The sequence below is a fragment of the Morone saxatilis genome, unplaced genomic scaffold (assembly GCF_004916995.1).
Source record: "Morone saxatilis isolate NCDOM2014 unplaced genomic scaffold, NCSU_SB_2.0 Contig19, whole genome shotgun sequence".
In the NCBI taxonomy this organism is placed as follows: domain Eukaryota; kingdom Metazoa; phylum Chordata; class Actinopteri; family Moronidae; genus Morone; species Morone saxatilis.
Genome location: NW_023339751.1, coordinates 21271200 through 21291913, shown reverse-complemented (window position 1 = coordinate 21291913; position 20714 = coordinate 21271200). Strand labels below are relative to the sequence as shown.

At 39.3% G+C, this 20714-nt stretch overlaps 1 protein-coding gene across 1 annotated transcript in view; it reads left to right on the top strand.

Annotated features, from left to right (window-relative positions):
- The window catches only part of gfra1a (gdnf family receptor alpha 1a), a 91601-nt gene that overhangs the window by 59929 nt on the left and 10958 nt on the right, over positions 1–20714 (top strand). The window contains exons 5-9 of the mRNA XM_035662924.1: positions 4646–4824; positions 5866–6038; positions 8507–8616; positions 10678–10812; positions 18229–18410. Coding sequence (XP_035518817.1) covers positions 4646–4824; positions 5866–6038; positions 8507–8616; positions 10678–10812; positions 18229–18410 — 779 coding nt within the window. The remainder of the gene's footprint in view (positions 1–4645; positions 4825–5865; positions 6039–8506; positions 8617–10677; positions 10813–18228; positions 18411–20714) is intronic.

The window sequence follows — 20714 nt, the reverse complement described above, 5'->3', positions numbered from 1 at the left end:
CACACCCCACACAGTGAACTGTGTTTGTACAAAATATACAACATCATGATTATTGTGATTAGACATTGTTATCAGTGTGTCCCTGTTGAACCCTTTTATGTGAGGTGTTCCTCTCCAAAGTGCCAGATATATATATTTATATCACTTTTTTAGGTGAGCTCGGTTTCATGGATGACATGGTTTGCCGCTACCTGAAACTAATCTAGTCAATAAACAACTAAACAAGATTTTACAGTTGTAAAACAATGACTGATTCTGTAACAGCAGAATCACAGACCTATTTCTTGCCTTAGATATATTACAAAAACAAAAACTAATGTGTGGGAATATGATGTTTTCATAACAGGTGCCATATTTTTACAGTTTAAAAATAAGGAGACTGATGGCAGCTCAGCAAGTGGTGCGTTCATCCAGTAAGATGGAGGAAGGTTTCATGTTGTTTTATGAGTGGAGGAGATTGTCAATCACACTTTAAAGATTTATTGATATGTTGAGCTGGTGGTGGCTTGGATGAGAGAGTGCATATGAGAGCAAAGCTCTTGAAAGAAAAAGAATGCAGAGGCCAAGTGTTCAATCAGCTTCACATACATCAAGTCCAGGAATCATTAAAGTCTTCTTGAAGATGAAAAAAGAACATTCACAGAAAAAAAAATGCTCTTCAAGCACTCAGGCAGGGTAAGGATAAAGCCTTTATGTAGTCAGGCATAATGGTTTAAAATGTCGACCAGCTTTGACCTCAAAGGGTCTTCAAATCTCTTGCTATGTACTAATCCTACAACACAAGCTTAAGCAGAAACTTGGTGCCTTTTAGGTTTTCCTCCTTTCTTTTATCCTTCCTCCTCTCCTTCCTCTTCTTCCTTCATTAATGTACTTTAATATAGTAGAAGTGTGAATCTTCACTGGCCTTGCGATTCGATTACAATTCACCTGTCAATGATTCAAATGCACAACAATTCTCAATGTATCTCAATGTTTCACATCCTCAAATTTCTGTATGACTGCACATAGCTACTTTCACTGCATCAATGCAGAATCTTCCATGTTCACATTGCAATGCATCTTGGAATCAATACATTTCCTTTATAATCTAGCTAGATAAAGATTTTAAAAGACTATACTAGATTTTTTTAAATAAATTTTGCACACATTTAAAAAATCATTCACAGTAAAAGAACAGTAACTTGAACTGCATCCAGCCTTCTGCATGATAACAGGTTTAGGGTGAGCCTCCCAAGCTTTGTAACCCAAAGGCCTGCCAACATAAAACATGGATGCACTATTGATCAAGTCCTTTCAAATGAGGCAAATGATAGTAAGAGAGTCAAACATTAACACACGCAAACACAAACCTCGCTCAGCTGCCCAGGGGACAACTGCAGGGTTAAGAGCTGAGAGTCAGTCGATCTGTGGAAGCTGAAATAAAAAAAGAAATAAAAGTATGTGTCTGCACACTGATCGGAAGAGAAGAGACAGATGGAGGAAAGGAGGAAATTGAAGGCGAACATGAGGGCTGGAAAGCAGCAGAGATGCAGCAGGAGTGGAGGTGTCTGTGAATGTTTTAAAGTGATGGAGGAGAGAGAAAAGGTTTGGAGGGTAGTGGGACACAATGCTGCCAGCTGGTTGAGGGAAAAAAAACAGACGGTAACAAAAAGTGTATTTATGCAAAAGTGCTTCCTGATGTCATTTTGAAATGTAAAAAATCCAGTATTTGTTGTTACTTACTTACTTACATTTCGTGAATGAAAATGAAACTGTTTTGTTTACTGCTGGTTTAATTCATGTTTTTTCAGAGGGGTTGTTGTATGGATTATGGTGAAGCAAGCCTTTTCCTCAGTGTGTTTCAGCTCACCTAATTTCTGTGGTCAGTTATCTATCAAGCAGCTATATACATATTATTCTTGTGTGATACTTGTTTATATACCTACTAAAGGCCAAAACAGGTGAAAGTTTTTTTTATTTTTGCTGCCTTTCACATTCAGGTGTGTAAAGATAACTTATATTTCCCCTCATTTTTTTTTGAATTACATTTAAAACCAGAAATTGTGATCCTACCAGTACTATAGGTATTATGTATTAAACATACATACGATAGAAAGGCCTTCCCCAAACCTCATTAACACTACCATGCAGCTGTCATTACATACATTTGAAAAGTCCAAAAATCCTTTTTATACAGTAATGTAAGTGGCTTAACTTTTCAGCAGCAGCAGTTGTCAGATGTCACCAGGACAATAGAAGAACAATATCACTCCAAAATGGCTGCATGTGACAGGTTTCCCTTCCCTCCACTGCACACAGTAACAACCTCAGGTCAGCTCGATAAAGATGATCATATGCTCTAAAATAACCATTCAGATATAATGTATCAAAACTGGGCCGAGGGTATGCTGAAAATAAGAGGATCAAATCAGTCAGTTTGGTTGGTATTGTGTTTTTTCCAAACCCAAAAGTTATACTGCTACTAAAAATATTGCCACATTACCTTTTAAATATGAAAGAATAGAAGGCCACGAGTATTGTGTTTCAATACGCAGGGGTTGTGTTTAAGTGTGTAATAATAGTAATAGTAATGGAAAGCCAAAAATCTTAAAACAATATATTTGTAATTGGACATAGTAGCATCTGTTGTTTTTGCAAGTACAGTTTTCAAGCATAGTAACATTAGATTTAATTCAGCACAGAGGGAGCCCCTGTCTTTTGAGTGCACATTACCAAACTGTGCGCTCAAGTGATGGAGTGCCCAATAAGTCTCGAAAAGGCAGGACAATCCGAGAGGAGAGAGTGGGCAAGTGAAGGGAAGGAGGGGCAGTTGGAAGGAAAAGGTGAAAGTAAGGTGAAACAGATTGAGGACAACAAAGGGAAGTAATGGAATGAATCGGCAATGAGTGAGCCAGCAGTGGCTTTCCTCAGAGGCTGCTGGAGGTTTTGGAAAGAATTCATCTTCTCTAACAAACAGCATCCTCCCTGTCAACAATTAATACATCACCGGACCATCAACTCATCTCCCCCCCCCATCACGTTTCTATGTCCCTTTTAATCTCCCTCCCTCTTTTCTCTTCTCCCTCCCCTTGATGTGTTGAATCTTATTAACACCATTTGCCATCCCAACACAACACACGCTCTATCAGCAGGCCGGTTTGTTGACTTGCTTACATCGCTCCTGCTATTCGCCTCTGCTTCCTGCACCCCCACCCCCCACTGCTTCTGTACATTTGTCACGCCAGCCTTCGCCCGTTTTAATTGGTGCTCGTTAGAAAAAAAAAATATGTTTTTGCTCCATTTTCACCAAGAAAAATAGTAGGAGGGGAGAAGTCTATGAAACTGTTAATTGATAGCGGAACAAGGACAACACTGGCAATTAGTGCAGGCTGACGGATGAGCAAGGCACTGCTCTGGAGACTTTGTTGACTACAGATAAATGTCCGGGTAGCCAGCAGGGCCATGTAGACGAGGGCCACAGTTTGATTCAGACCAAGCAGGAAGTAAGACTGAAAATTGGGTCTTCTTAGTTAGTATAAACACACATGCACATACACTTGTGCATAATAGACATAAACAAACATTTATATTAGCCGACACACACAGATACAGGCATAAAAATGTAGCTGGGTTTATCTACTAGTTTTGAGAATATATGCCTCTCTCTCTCTCTCTCTGACTCTGTCACTCTCTCTTTCTGTCTCTTTATTTCTGTACACTGTCGTGGAAACGCTGCGGCACGGGGAGTTGAACTGCTTTTGTTTTGTGATAATATGATCTGTACATGTATTCTCAGTGTGCTGTGTAGAGCCTGAACAATGCTGGATTTTTGATGCTGACACAAATATTGATATATGGGTGTAAAAATGAAAAAATTTCACACATAACATAAACAAGTATCTATATAGGGTTGGCTTGGAAGGATTATCAACTTGGCAAGCCATGAAACTGTCACAGCAACCCAGACCTTAAGGGGCCCCAAAAGCCTCTGGTCAGTTGTTATCAATTGAATGTAAGTGTTTTGATAATTGCACATTTGTATGCGAATTTCTGCCATAAAAAGTACAATACCAATCAGTGCAGGGTCTGCATTATGGGCCAGTTTTATGAAGGGCCATATGTGTAAAATTATTTTGACTATATTTTAGTTTTTACCATGCTTACATGGTACTATTCATACAAAAAGTTACCCTGGGACCCCTAAAAGCTTTATCACGGCCACTGGTGGACTAGGTAGAGAGGGTGATCACCCTCCTGCTGCCCCTGTGGTAGATAAAACATGATAAAATACCCTCCAGGGTGCCCTTCCAGTGGAGAAAATGACATGCACCGCATTCAGCTAGTCCACCATTGGATGAGGCCATGGTTGGACCAATGTGTCAGTCTTTGTCTGTTCATTCGCTCATCAGTTTTCAACAGATTTCAATGAAGTTTGATGGAAAGACCTGAGGAACACGTGATTAGTTTTGTAAAAAAATTCTAATCGCAAGTTACTTGCTGAAGCTTTCAGACACTTCTCATGGCATTGATGAAACTCTAAATAAGTAGTCATTAGTTTCTTACTCTATTTCAATGCTCAACTCAATTCTCACACTTTGTTCTCTTTTTTTCCTCTGCATTCCCATTTCTTGTCCCTGTGCCTCCTCCTCTCCTCTCTTGTCTTTAGGTGAGCCTGCAGTAGCCAGAGAGAATAACTGTCTGAATGCTGCCAAGGCCTGCAACCTGAATGACACATGTAAGAAGTACCGCTCGGCCTACATCAGCCCCTGCACCAGCCGTGTCTCCACTGCTGAAGTCTGCAACAAGAGGAAGTGCCACAAGGCCCTGCGGCAGTTCTTTGACAAGGCAAGGCACTTCTGACACAAGCTTATCAAAAAAAGAAGAAAGAGAAAAAAAAAACACTGAAAAGCACACACACTGGAGGTTTTCCAAACGACTGATATCTGATAAAAGCCGAATGTCCACCACAAAGGACCTGCTTCAAAAGGAAGAATGATTTTGAAGTGGATAAGTTAGAGGGGTTGTCACAATCACAATAAATAATCATGTGGGCCTTTTTGTTCAGGGTTTGCTTTTCCAGTGCAGAGTTTTGACATTGATTCAGTCATCAAACGCAAAAGATGTTTTTGCTGTCTGTGCCATATTGTAAAAAATGATGTGAAATATTGTAATTACAACCCAGCTCCAATGAAGTCCCTTTAGAATAACTTAACAGGGATCACAACAATATGAATAAATAGAAAACTACAAAGAATGCATGACATTGTTAATCTTATTGCAATGTATAATTTTGTTTTCTTTTTTCACAGCAGAGAATTCTTTGTGTGAACAGCCTTAAGCTTTTGTGTTGCAGATAAAACTATGATGACATTCTTCCATTGTAGCCCGACTGTGTCGTTACAGCCATCTTCTGTTACAATCTACAGAGTCACTCAACACATCAGAATGAATAGATGTTGCAATGTTAAATAGGCAATAGAGAAAATGTGCATAATAATCTGCAATATTCTCTGTAAAATGCATGTCTTTACCTCAGTATTTGGTGGTTGTTTGTTTTAATGGATCATCAATGTTGAAGATGATGAAGAGGTTGACAAAAGGTGGTTTGAACTTAAAAAATCCTCCAACCCACAGGAAGTGATATATTTATATTTGCAACAACCTCAGCATTCTTTTATTTGGAATAAAGAGAGGAAATTGGTAGTCAGTAGAACAAGATGGAACATGATCAACAAAGAAAAAAACAACCAAAATCCAAGGGAAAGAAGTACCTCAAAGGGTAGAACGTGGACAGAAAATGTGACCAAAATAAGAATAAAAAGGAAAGTCTTGCAGATGACTTCACTTCTACACTTAATGTTGTGTTTTGATTATTGTGCCTCACAGGTTCCTCCGAAACACAGCTATGGCATGCTGTTCTGCTCATGCCCACTTAGTGACCAGACAGCATGTTCTGAACGCAGGCGTCAGACGATTGTCCCTGTCTGTTCGTACGAAGAAAAACAGAAACCCAACTGTCTGGAACTGCAGGCCTCCTGCAAGACCAACTACATCTGCAGGTAGGAAACAGTAGGCCTTCAAAATGCGTTAATTTCCATTTTTTTATATGTTAAGGGCCTTTATTAGACAGCTTATAGTAAAGAGAGTAAAGAGACAACTGGAAATAAGGGTACAGAGAGATGGGGAATGGAACGCAACCAAGGTCCCCCGTCAGATGCGAACCTGGGACGCCGTTAAAGTTGACACGGATTTCTGATCTCTTGATCGCACAAGCTGCCTTGCAAGGTTTACAGTAACTTACAGTGTATAATTGTAATAAAGAGCTTTGTATCTGACAACACTTCCTCTGGTCACTTACATGTTGGGGGACGTCACATCGACGTACACTAATTCCCTGGAGACTGGCCTAAACCTTACTCGAAAGCTAATCTTAACCAGGAACCAAGTTATAAACCCTAAAACGTAATTGTTAACCTGGTGGGGACTAGCGTTTTTTTCCAAATGAGAGGTAAGTCCCCACAGTGTGATTAAGTACAAACAGGCACAATTAACAAACATGGCCAACATGCTCTTTACATTGTAGTCACTGTAGTCCCACTGTGGTGTATGCCTCACGTCTCAGATTCACACACACACAATTACACACACATGGAAAAAAGTAGTTCAGTGATGGACATCTGACATCACCCTCATTGGATCGTGTGTGTGTGTGTGTGTTATGCAGTCTATGAGCCTGCAGCCTGCAGCAGTGTGGCTGTCTGGGATTAAATGGAAGCATTAGGCATCATAAATGAGCTCCATTTGGACTGTGGCCTCAGGTCCCCCCCCCCACCCTCTTCACCCTTTGTCTCTACTTAACAGCAAGCAGCATGACAACAGTAAATTCATACTACAAGTTTCTGTCCATCCTTCCGTCTCCCTCTCTTTTTTCTTTGTGTGGCTCTCCCTATCCATCAGACATACGCTCAGGGTTGAACAACAGGTCTCACTGCAGCGCGGCTTCCTCCCAGTCCATTTGTCAGTTAGCACAGATAGATTAAAGCCATGCATTTCCACAAGCTCCCTCACCATATGTCAGGTGTAGTATACTGGTTGCTGCTGACAACTCTCACTACACACTGCTCTGCTCTGCACCAGATTGGTGTGATTAGATAGATCACACTGTGAGTGCATATATGAGAGTGTGTGTGTTTCGGTACATGTTTGCAACTATTTCCTAGTAGCAGATTGTAGCTGTCTCATTCAGATAAACATAGAAATCTGCTCTGCTGTTTCTGAATTGAAAAATCCAAACTTTAAGTTAAAGTTTGTTTGTGGAGTTTTTAACCTTATGTTGTGGAATAATGAGCCTCCTGGTTCCTGGTGACAGTTTCACACTGTTCCAAGAAATATAGCAATGTGCCCCTAAAAGACAGAAAAGATAAATATAAACAATGCAGGATTTTAAAGTGTTTTAAAAACTGGGTTTACCTATTTTTTTTTTCAGCAATAGTTAAGCCTCGAAAATATGAGTCTTGGGGAAGAAACACAGAATGTAAATATACATTTGTTACCTCAAGATACCTTTAAGTTATATTGTCTTCCTGATTAAAAGGTCTTATCTGTCAAGGAAAAATCATTCTTTATTTCTGCGTACGTATTTTTCGTTTTATTATTTAATGTTAATAAATGTATTTATTATTATAAAACTTTTTTATTTTATTTTATATTTATCAATCAGAGACAATGCAGACCAATAAATATTGCAGTTTACACTTCAATGTAAATGTGCCAGAGTTAGCTAATAAGCTAATTTTCATCCGTAATGACCTGAGCAGGTTATAACACATTATTTGGGGGTTTTTATTCTTTCATTTTTATTATGTTACTTTTGTTGTACTACGGTGTTCTTTTTTTTGTAGCTTTGGCTGTCACTCCTCAGGACTATACTAGGGATTTGTTTGACCTTTGATGCTCCTGCTCTGTTAGAAAAAATCTCCACAACTATTATAAAAAAGTAAAATATTACCAAAAGGAATGAAAAACTGCAAGCATATGATCGATATTGAAAAGAAAAAATCCCTTTCCATAAAGATGTTACAGTCACAATGACATTAGAAGGTTTGCTTTGTGTCAAAGTGCTAGTATATCACACACAGTCTAACTTCAAATGGTGAATTCCTTGGGAATTCAAACTCCATTTCAATTTCACATGCCACTGCACCTGTGGCAAAAGTGTAAACAAACATTTATGAAGGCAGTAAATGAAACAGAACAGACTTGGTGGAGAATTGCCTTTAGCCTCATTCATTCCAGGATATAAACCAGCCACGGCATACGTAAGAGGGTCATCTTACTCCACTGAAGGCAGCCATTAAGAAGGCTAATTGCATTGAGAGAAATTACTTCCAGCGTTCTCTCATTTGGACCGGGCATTTTGCCTCACATTCCAGTCACATTGGCCTCATATAAAATGTCTCATATAAAATCCATTGTAGGTATAATCATGTTTGGCGCTGAAATATTTTTGGATGTGTGTGTGTTGCAGGTCACGACTGGCTGACTTTTTTGTCAACTGCCAGCCGGAGCCTCGCTCGCTGTCAGGCTGTCTGAAGGAGAACTACGCAGACTGCCTCCTCTCATACTCGGGTCTGATTGGTAAGTTCACATGTACACTTGACTGTTATTGGTCAGCCTTGTCTCATTTACTCCAGGTCTCTGTGGATTGTTCATTTTCTTAAATAACACCTTTAAAGGATGACCCTAAGTATTTTAAGATGTTGATCTTCTTTTCATTGTTTTGTTTCTATTGCTTATGATAATATTACACTAACGCAAGTTAGTGCTGAAATCTGGACACAGAAGTTTGATAGGGCAAAAAACATGAGCAGTCAGGTGATCAGACAACTTGTAAACACACCCGCAGTTTAGCCAGATCATCTAAACCCCTTTAGTAGGGGTAAAACCAGAAGTGAGCACATCTGAATAAAAGTATATTACATAAATGCTTGAATTAGAGTACCGGAACCTCTGATGTTTTCCCTTATAGGTATCCCTATTTCTTACTGCATACCAGCACCTCTGGTGAACACTGGTGCACACAAGTAATAATGAAAACAGTGGTGAAAATGTCCTTGTTGAAATCCATTAAGCTAAAAAAACAGCAACAGCAAAAACAGAGGACTGAGACTGAGACACAAGGAAGGTTTGATAGAGATTTATCAGCTTGGAATAATCGAAATTCAGCTCCTGCCAAGACTCCCTCCTTGCTAACTTCAGCAAAGCTACAATGCAGATATCACCAAGGCTATGCTGAAATTGACAGCAAAGGAATTGCTGAGATTTGGAAACACTGCAACATCCCTACATGTCTGACAAGATGAAAAACATGAGCAGATGATAAGGCAAGTTGTAACACTTTCTACAGATTATTTAAAGGTCAAGTGTGCAGGATTAAGTGGCATCTAGCAGTGTAGTTGCTACACTCCTCACCCTCCTGTTCCAAGTGTGTAGTAGAAACTACGGTGGCTGTGAAACTCGCAAAAAAACGGAAAAGGCCATATCTAGAGCCAATGTTTGGTTTGTCTTTTCTGGGCTACTGTAGAAACATGGCGGTTCAACATGGAGGTAGATAAAAATGGCTCATTCTAAACGATTCCTATGTTCAGTTGATTATACACTAACAAAAACGTAGCTATAAATATTATATTCGATTTCTGCCAATAGATCATTCTAAATGTTACACATTGAACCTTTAAAGTACGTTATTTGTAAATAAAATTGAAAGTGAGTTTTCTTTGAAAAGGAGGTAGTAATCCTATATGGACCATAAAAACTGTATGTGTAAAAATACGTAATACGTAATAAGTACAGTAGGTCAAAGCTGAAGCAGGAAGTGGGTCCATAGATTGTGATGGATGTTTATTGCCTTCATTTTGTCTTCCAAATAAGTTTGTCTGACCTGGTTGAGCTGATTGTCTGACTGCTCGTGTTTCTTCTTAAATGCAACCTTGTTTCCAGGTCTCAGCAGTTGACTTAGAGAGTTTGAAGTTACAACCAATACAAACGATGGACAAAACTATGAAATTAAGACCCAATTTGTATTTCCATTAATGGAACTCCTGGTGTAACCCCAGTCTCAATCACTATGTGCACCAGCCAAAGCGTCCCATTATGTCCTCACCCCTGCGGTGAGCTGTCAGGAATCGGTCCTCGCAAGTGACTAAACCTAACCACACATGCACAGTGTCCACACAGTGCCAATTCATTCTGCCTACCGCAAAACAAAAAGGCCTGTTTTGGAGCGCAGCCAGCACAAGGGAACAATCCATTGGGGGAGTGAGAAATCACTGACTGAAGCTATTTACTTTCCTTCGCAGAGAGAAAGCCTATTCTTCACTCCGGCTTCTCTGCATTCTGCTTCCTGCAGAAACTCCACCACACTGCTTTACCCCTTTACACAGGGAGAAGAGAAAGAGAAATAAATTTAACAATGATTTAACTTTGTTTTTGCGGCATTCCTTATTTAAACCCGAAGGAGGATGATAACAAGTTGTAATGGGTTTAAATATGCTTTTTTTTCCCTTGACAGTCAGCAGCATATTGGGGTTCTTGTCAATAACAATTCACAGAGAATCCTTGTTCATGGATCAGTTGATTTACAAAAATAAAGACGAGATGAATGCATGAATGAAAAATCGTTCTATCCGCTTGCTTCAGGTACCGTGATGACACCCAACTACCTGCGCTCACCCAAAATCAGCGTCTCTCCCTACTGCGACTGCAGCAACAGCGGCAACAACAAGGATGAATGTGACAAGTTCACCGAGTTTTTCACAGAGAACACCTGCCTCCGTAAGTTATCCCTCTGTCCTGCTGCTGTCTGACCAGCTGTTTACTGTTTTCTTCTTCTCTTTGCTATTGTACTTTAGTCTTATCTGCTCTTCTGAATTCTGGTCTATTTTCATCCACTGTGCTCTGCTAGACTCTTTCCTGTTTTGCTCTTTTATCCTCTCTTTTCTTTTCCTGCCTCTCCTTCTCTCAGTCTCTCCCTCTAACCAAATATATCCCATTGCCATGCTTGCATTGTTATCCCTCTGCATTATAGGGAAACCAGTCATATTGCACCATGGTGCCTGAATGTGTGTACGTCTGTGTTCGTTTGTGTGTGTGTGCCTAAAAGCCCTAGCAGAACTCCTGCTCCAGATCTTTGACAGAAAGCGGCTTTTTCATCCAGCCCTACACAGCAACTTTAATTAACAAGCCCCTTCAAACACACACACACACACACTGTTTGTCTCTATACCACACACACACACACATATATACACATCTATTACCCGGCCAAGAGTAATAAGTTGTGGGACATTCCTACGGAGCTGTAGAGATAAGAGCCAGATTCATTGTGTGTTTACCTGTAATCAGAGCTAATTCTGCTCCTTTTGTTTTGATAGTACACTCAGTGTCAGTCAGCCTGCTGCTTTCCTCCACAACACTGTTTAAGTGTAATGTGATTCTTCATTGATTCCTGAACAGAGGTCAGAACACAGGGTCACAGAGTATTTGCTCAAGGACACCTAAGCTGGATGAATGCCTGTAATCACATACACTTGAAGGATGGTTGCTGAAATCTGCTACACTTGATTGGATACAAACAGATTTAGTTTAAGATCTCTGGCCATTTCTTACAATTAAATCCTTCACAAATTACGAGATGTGTGTTCATCCAAACTGGTAATAATAGGGATTGAAAGGGATGAATAAATTGTCAAAACAGTGAATTGGCTATAATTGCATCTGGTGTGGCCGTCAGAGTTGGGTCTTAATGGCCAGTTCCATTTTTGGATCTGGTTACAAGTTGATGAAATAGCAGGGTGAGCTAAGCAGTGAGGCAACCAGATCTCTTATTAAATCTTTTATTTAGGATGCAGGCCTTTTTATTTTTAGCCAGTGCTTAATTAACACTTCCGTTGATTTAAATGCTGTTGCCAAGTGGCAGATCAGATGTCACTAATTTTTAGTTGTGTAAATACTGTAAATAAGCCTGGTTATTGTCTGGTTAATGTGCTTCATGTTAGCCTGTGTCTGTGCTATGTGATCATATGTGAGAAAAAGTATTGCTATCAAACTCTCCAACTGTGAGCGACAGTTTCTGCAGTCCAGACCAAAAAAGTCATGAGCCAATTGCTACACGTCAGTTTCGCAATCTCCCAGTTCAACCCTTTAAGTTACTAACTTTAGTGACTTACGGTGTTGAAAGTTGAACCTAAATAGATTAAATAAAGGATTTGAAGGGATTTTGATTATGTAAGGGGATTTGATATTGGATTCATGTTTGATAAAATGATTGAACCCCAATCCCAGTGTAAGTACAAGGGAATCTTAGACTTACTCTAGATGCTTAAATGAAATGCTAATGGTAGAGACACCACCTTTTCGCATGTAAATAGAAACTTAAAGATGGAATCCAAACTGTAGTGTGAGAACAGACACACACGACATGATGTTTTGTCTGAGGACATCTTATTAGTCAGTTCTAAGTGTGCCTTGATGTAAAAGTTGGCCAGAGAGATGAATTACTTTGTTCTAGCGAGTTCTCCGTTGGTCACTGTGTTGTTAAATAGGTGTATAATCTAGAGAATGATGTTCATTCTAAATAATGAGCCATAGTCACATTGAAGAGGATGAGATGCTGCAGGTGGTTGAGCAAAGTGGGTAGTCTGATTTTCCTCTGTCAGAATGACAGTTACCAGATGGGAAAACACCAACAAGATGCAGTCTCATTTTTACCAACTTTCCTCTTCCTCCTTTTGTTTTCTCTGCTCTGTTGTCTTTTTACCAGTCAGGGTTAACAAGGTTGGTCTGCCGTAGATAATAAGGGCTGCCACAGTCAGCGTGTGTGTCTGTGTGTGTGTTTGAGCCAGCATGTGTGCGTTTTACAAGTATGTAAATGAGACATGCACCGTTCATGTCATCATTTGCATGATTTTATACGTGTATAAGTGTGTCAATGTGAGATTTGTAAGATCAAAGGGGGTTAATGTGGGTTAAAGCCAGCTCTCTCTATATATATGTCTGTTATCCATTATTAGTCTCAATTCTGTACTCTCTAACTCCTCCTTTACTGCTTATTTATTTGACCATTACAACCCCATCCTTTTACTTGTTCTCCTCCTTGTGCTCACTTCTTTCTTCTCATCCCATTTCACTGTCTCCATCTCCCTCCTTTCATGCCCTCCCTCGTTCTGCTCTCATTAAGTTTGCTCAGCAGTAACTGGAACTGACAACTCTGAAGATCCTGACACACGCCGGCTACAGGGTCATGACTAGAGAGAAACTACAACAGCGAACGAAAGAGGAAAGACAGAAAGAGAGAATATGGAAAGACTGAGAGAGAGAACTTTTTGTTCTCACACTGCACTTTAGATGTTTTATTGTTCAGAGATGGAAGAGAGTTGCCTGGGATAAATGCCTGGCTCTTCTTTATTTACATGTCATACAGTGACAACAGAGAGACAGGTATTTAAATATATAAACATCCTCTAACGCAGTAGTTTTCAACCTTCTTAGCTCTTAAAATGAAGAACTTTCTACCTCATAAAAGGCAATACCATATGTCATATATGTATTGGTCCAGCAAAGGGTGTTTTTTAAATCAGTTTTTTAATCGGTAATTCTTTAGGCCTCATCCAGTAATTCAAATAAAGGAATGCTAGAAGAAAAAATTTAGCAATACCTTTTTTTCTTTTTTTCTATCCTGTAATGCTTCTCACAACTCCTGAGAGTTATCTTTCGATCCCTTGGAGGGAGAAAAACACTAGAGCTTTAATGTATTCAAAGCCTTTCCAGTGTGATGCCTCCCCATTTCCGGAATATGTACTGAATATGCAAAGGTCACACCATCCAACATGATCATAATTCTAGTATTACAGCTAAACTTGTACATGTAAAGTGAGATAAAGTGGTTATGTAGAAATCTGCGAGAGGCAAACTCATACTGCTCACACAAATATCTGCTGCAGTGGGAAGATGATATCACGTTTGTTTAAATGCACAGTGATGTTTGCATTAGTGAAGGTTAAATGAATATTTGGTTTAGTGCTTTGAAAATGTGTGTGTACTTTTTGTATTTTTTTATCTTTTTGAACCAGTTGGACTTTAAGACCTTAGAAGTGAAGATGTTTTTGGAAATCATTTGGTCTGGTCGTCACTTCTTAGAAAGGGTTGTTTGAAGGTTAAGACTTGCTTTTAGGGTTTAGAATAAGGACAATAAGAGTAACAGTGAATTGATGTTACAAGGTGATGCTCTCCTAAACTGCTTATAGGTCAAATGTGTTGATGTCATTCATTCCCAGAATAGGTGATTGGTTTTAGAAGCAGCAGCTCCCAGGAGACCATCAAGTCAGCTGCACATTGTGGGTTCAGTAACTATCAATGAGACACTTATATCCCATCTTGTGAATTTTAACTTGCTCCTTGCCTTCAATTTTGTAGCTTGTTTGCTTTTAAATGCTCTCTGTTTTATATTATAAAGCCCAGGTGGGCCTAAATAAATTGTCCATCATGGGGTTAAGGTTAGTGTTAGTGAGGGATCTCACACATATAGTGTATAAGTGTTTGTTTGTGTGATTTGGGAAAGTGGAACCCCAGTACATTGTATAGATCTTGTGTATCACATTTTGTTTGTTCAGTCTGCAGTGGTTGTGAATTCATTTTATGCATCCTAAGTAAACAGTAGCAGAGGTGCCATTAACTCTCCATTGAATCTATTGAGGAAAGGCATAAGATCTCTGTGTCTTTGGGTTTATTATCCAAATACACTCAAAGATCAGAGCTCTGCCTTTAAGGTAAGACTTTCACTTCTTGAAGTCTAATCTGTATGAAGTGGGATGAAACCATGAAATGTTGTTGTTGTTCTTGTTAGCTGGTGTTGATGACATTTACAGTCACAATGATGTTTGAGTTTGACATACAAAATGTTTTAGCTGTCAGTAAAGACAATTAGAACTAACTACCAGCTAATTTGCTGTCTGATCTGAGCTGGTGATCCAATGCAGCTCTGATACTGAAAGTGAGGTATGGTTTACAGAGTAAAAATAAAAATGCAATTGCCATATAATTATATTTACAAGTATGCATGTTTTTAAGCATACAGTTTTTAAAGAGGATCTGTTTGTAATTTTTTTGTAATTTTAATCTCCAGAGAAAGCTTAGTGCTATTTGAAACGTTTCTGTAATAGCTGACTGGAACCTTACTGTAAGCCTTCACTACTACCTTACATAAGGGAATAAAGTGGATCAGGAATAAGAGGACATTGTATAAACAGAGATGGCAGACAGGTAGCAAACAGAAACATAGACAGTATTTTATATTTGTATTTTATATATACAAACAGGAATCAACTAAGTACACGTGCATGTCAGAAATCCTGAGCCTTAATTTGAGATGCTGAACTGTTTTTCACACACGGTCACTGTGCTGTGTAATTAGGCCTTAGGTGAGGAGACAGAGTAGCCAGGAAAGAGCCCATCAACACTTACAATATGCTCATCAGCCATCTGCTGTCTCGACACAAAGCTACCAGCTACACAAGCACATGCTCGCACACATAAGCAAAAATTAAATATGCACATGCACACTCATGAGCAAAGTCGCACATATCAGAGCTGCAGGATATTGACAAAAATGACTTTTTTGTGCTGATTATTGCATCTTAGATATGAATGCCTGCACATGTCGGCAGCCTTTTGTACATCATTTTTCTTTTTTTAAGAAAATTAAAAATTTGTTCTAAATTCCAGTTTATTTCAGAGCCAAAGCTTGTTCCATTATATGTGCTGCCCCTCCCCCAGATACACATACACATACACAGATTAAAACAAAAATACATGAATTGAACTGATTAACTAATCATAAATAAAATATAAACATACACAAATTTTCTTTTGTAATAATATTTTCTTAATTGTTTGTCTGTTTGTCATTGTAAGTGATAGAGACATAGAGAAAGCTTTTCCATCTTTTGGGATGTCTGGTGTTACCAGAGGTCAGTTCAGCAAAGCAGACGAAGTGGAGGAGTCTCCGGCTCTGCTTAGTTCAAGATTAATAGTCACGTTTATTAAATGTGCAGAGTGGAACAAACTAAAAGGTTCTTTCTAGGTCAGGGTGAGTTTAAGCAGAAGCCACTTCCACAGGGGGAAGGAAGAGTAAGAGTAGAGCAGGGTGAGACCATGCTGCGTACAGTTCACTCTGACAAAGATGTTTAGGTCTGTCAAAACACAAGTGAGTCCAGTGCAGGGAATATCTTTACATGCACACTAGTATCCAGATCTCTTGTCTTGTCTTGACATCTGGGCAACTGGGCAGACTCAGTGCAGTAGGGCACTCCTCTGCTTGCAACCCGGACTCATGTCTACATGGAAAATAAAGTATATCGTATCATTTTGCATCATATCGTGAGCTTAATTTACTTCTCCAAGAAATCCACATTATTTTAATGGCTGTCTGTCATAGCTGCAACCAGACGATAAGCTGTTGAGGAAACTCAGGGTAATTCTGATCTGCTCAGATGCCAAGAACATCCTGAGAATCCCCTGGTTCCTTTTTGCTCAAGAAAATATCTAGAACTAGGTCAGCAGGAATTAGGGAATGCTGCCATGGGCACTTTTAGAAAAGACTGTAAGGAGAGAGATACCCTCTATCAATCATCCTTCCTAGTTTTCAACATCTGGAGGATGAATGTTGCCAGGACTGCAGCAGGTATTCCCTTGGCTCTGCAGTGTAACTTCAGGGCTTTAGGATGTCACGATGTGGAGGTGTTGACTTGAGTCATCACATTTGCTGACATCAGACTTACAAGTCCTCATACCAAAACATTATAAAGAAAGAATGACTCCAGAATGACTCATGAGTGTTTTTCGATCGGCTGTCTCTGTGGTAGTTTGGGAACTTAATCTTCTTAGTTGAGTTTAGAAGAAATGTTGCACTTATTGAATTAAAGAAACCAACCTTGAAGGTTTACTTGAAAGACTTTATACCTTCTGAAAGCTGAACAGTTCTGGCTGGTGCCAACATTATATTCAGAGACAGAACCTTTATTCAGAAAGGTGTTCAAATTATACATAAAAGCCAACATCAGTTGTTGTGATACACCTTTGGATGAATGCTTATTATTCAATAGAAGGAGTTGTTTGAAGTGTGTAGAGTATCTGTACAGAGAGAGGAATAGAAAGAAAAGACCAAAGTTACTGTGTTAATGGAAGCAGGCATTGATAAACTGCATGAAAAGATGTTTTATTTTAAATGGACACAGAAATTACAGCTTGTGTTTGGTTTTTGTTGAACACAAAAGCATCTCTGAAAGGTTGTCCATGTGTACAGTCATGGTTTTTATAACACGCAAGTCTTTTGTTAAAGCAATGCAAATATTTTTCCAATGGTGTTTTTTTATATAACAATATGAATATAGGCTGAACATCATGAAGACATACTCATGTTTCTGCACATGTATGCATGAATATTTCAGTGGGGTTAAAGAGCCGTTATGCAGATCAGCTCTCACTTTCTTTGCCACAGTATCAGGGTCATAATTGTTGGAGGGGAGAATATCATTATGTTCAAAAAGCAGCTCAGCTTTCCTCTGATGTATGCGTGTGTGTGTGTGTCTTTTACATCAAAGCCATAGAACGCTATTAATAGGGCCACTAATGGACTCTAATGGTAAATAGCCACATCAGCACTCAGGTTTTTGACTGTGCTGTGAATTTATAATGGAGGGAAGTGATAACAAAACTTAAGTACCTTCTAACTCACCTTTAATTGTGGTTTGGGCCGCTGCAATATAAAGCTTTATTTTAACATGGGGACTAACAAGCATGTGATTCATGATGAGATCCAGTTTAGTGCTAAAGTGACCTGCGTGGAATTACGACGTAGTATTTCTAGTGGAGCAAACTAATTATATACCAGCTCAGCGTGTCTCAAAGTCAGACTCATCAAGAGATGTGTTCAGAGGTAAAGGTCTTAGTCAGAATAAACTTAATTATTTTGAAAGATATCAGTCTGTGTCACCTGGTTGGTTTAAATCATGGCAGATGACACACAAAGTGAGTTCACCTGCAATCAATTATTGCTCACCAAGCAGCAGTTGTTTGTGTTTTCTTCATTTATTTCTTTACTGACTTTACTACTTTATGTATACCACTGACCTCCCCCCAAAAAAGTATTTGTTGTTCACAGCTAATTAGTTCTGTCTCCCTTTTCCTCTGTAGGTAATGCCATCCAGGCCTTTGGGAATGGGACAGATGTGGGAGTGTGGCAGCCGATGTCCCCTGTCCAGACGACCACTTCCACCACCACCCCCTACCAGAGGAACCGTGAACGCAACCCCAACACTATTGACAACCACATCAACACAGACCCTGGCATCTACCACTTCTGTGGCAGCTTACAGGTTAGACACAAAGTTTTGGATTCAGAGGACAAGGGTGTTTGGAGGCTCAACGGTTCCAGCCAGTCTGGGACAAATCTAATCTTATGGCATGAAAACATTTCCAAAACTTTTTTTTCTGTGTAGAAATAAGGTTGGCAGATGGATCAAGTTTCTGAGCTACCAATGCTCTTCATCTGACCTGTTGATCTTTCTATCCTTTTCAATCAGTCTCCCTATCCATATAACTACAATGTCTGTTTATCTATAGCTGTCTTACTGCCTGTCTGTTTCAGTTGCATACCACAGTTCTTCTACATCCTCTGGCTCTCTCTATCTCTTTTTACTCTCAGGCTAGCTCCATTTGTTTATCTAATATTCTTACAATGTCAAATATGTCAAGTTAAGACAATGAATCAAGTGAGTCAATCAATAAAGTGAGGGTTGTTCATGTTGCAAATAAGTCTTATGCATAAAACCATACAAAAGTGCAGACAGCAGTTTACAGCAAACAACCTCAGACAAGCCCTGGTTAACAAGCGGCTGGTGGAGGAACTGAAACATTTAGCAGCTAAAGAGTCAGATATTTATCTTAGGTGTTGGTGGAGACCAAACCAGAGCTAAAAGGAGAGTGAATATAAGACTTACAATTACAAAAGATGATGATGTTATTGTGTGTCTGCTTGATGTGCAAGTAGACATTTTGCTATGACAGTAGTATGGCAGGGCTTTGTTAGCTTAATTTGGAGCCTTTCTACCCTCTGATGGTCAAAAACAGCCAAAATGCGGCTTTAATACAGTGATCGTGAAATTTGAACCTGTCTCAGGAGTGCCTCCCTGTATCAAATCATTTAGTGAAATTAGTTGCACATAAAATACTAGATTGAACATTGTGCTATCGTATCAAAATGTTAGTTACTGTGGTTTTATCCTCATTCATCCTCCACTTCGTCTTTTTCCCTTATTTGTCCTGATCTGGATTTGTCAGTGTATCAGTTTGGCTGGTGACACACTTGTGTAGATCCATCTGTGTATCTTTATGTGCCAGCCACATTGTGCCTGATATGACTCTGAAACTATATTTCTCAGTTGGAGCAGCCACTCCTGCTCTACAGGAACAACAGTTATCTGGCTGATGAAACAGAGGGATCACAAGCAGCAATCCTGAACACCGGTGATGGGCTCCTCCTGGGTCAGGGAGGAAGTGGGGATAAAACTGTCATTACCAGCAGAGCGATGACAGGGACTCAGAGAGCCATTTCACATATAATTATACTGCAACCCGATGAAGCATCGTAAAATTACAAAACTTACTGTGTACCCACGTTTAGAGAAAATCCCTCAGGAATTTCAAACTGAAAGCTTGTTACTATTTATGATGCTCCCCACTGTTGTAGTGATCATGTATTACAATGCAGTGTTTCTAAATGTTTTTTGTTACTGCATGGGAGAGTGTTGTCTCTGCTTCAGCTTTAAAGCCCCTATCCAATATTTGAACACATAACCAAGCGCTTTGTGTATTTCTGAACTGAACATTGTTTAATTAATTGTTTTGCCACTTGGGGGCAGTACAACTAGAGGTAAACACAATATTTACACATAATCACCTCATTAAATTGTTATGGCAAATGTTTCAATAGAGAGTTGCAAAGCATCATTAGCATTCTGGGTGTTTCTGGCTACCTGACAAATCCGAGTTTAAATTCACTCTTCTTTTAGTTCTGTTTTGGTCTCCACCATCGCCTTAGCTGCTAAAGGCACCACTATGTTTTTTTCAATCTGCAGTTTGGTGCTGGGTTTATCTGAATGCAGCTGCCTGATATATTATTAACCAAAACAGTTTAGCTGCAAGCTGTAAAACCAAAACAATGAACTGAAAGATGCTAAAATGCTCTGTAGAGCAGAGGAGCAATGCTGAGCTGTGTAGTAGCTGTGTGTGCTGTCACTTTGAGTTTCACATTACAGATTGTTAGTTGATCCATTGTTAATATATTAATTAATGCAGCTTTGTTGGAGTTAAGGTCAATTACTAAACTGCTAAATCTATGTATATTTAATCTCAAACAGCTATCGGAAGCGTTCTGCTTTCCGTTTGTTGTACGTTTGTAGTCCGAGTAGTAGACCATTCATGTTTGAGTGGGCTTTGGTCGCATTCTGTCAGTGTGGAGAGCAAAAGAGGCAGGACACATTGGTTGAAATGCTATCTTGGAACCCATCAGCTATCGCTTGATAACAATTTAGTTGTTTCTTTTATCTTTAGCTTTCATATGCAGATCTCAAGTAAGCAATGACTGGCACATGGAACCATTATCCAGATATCCACTGGCT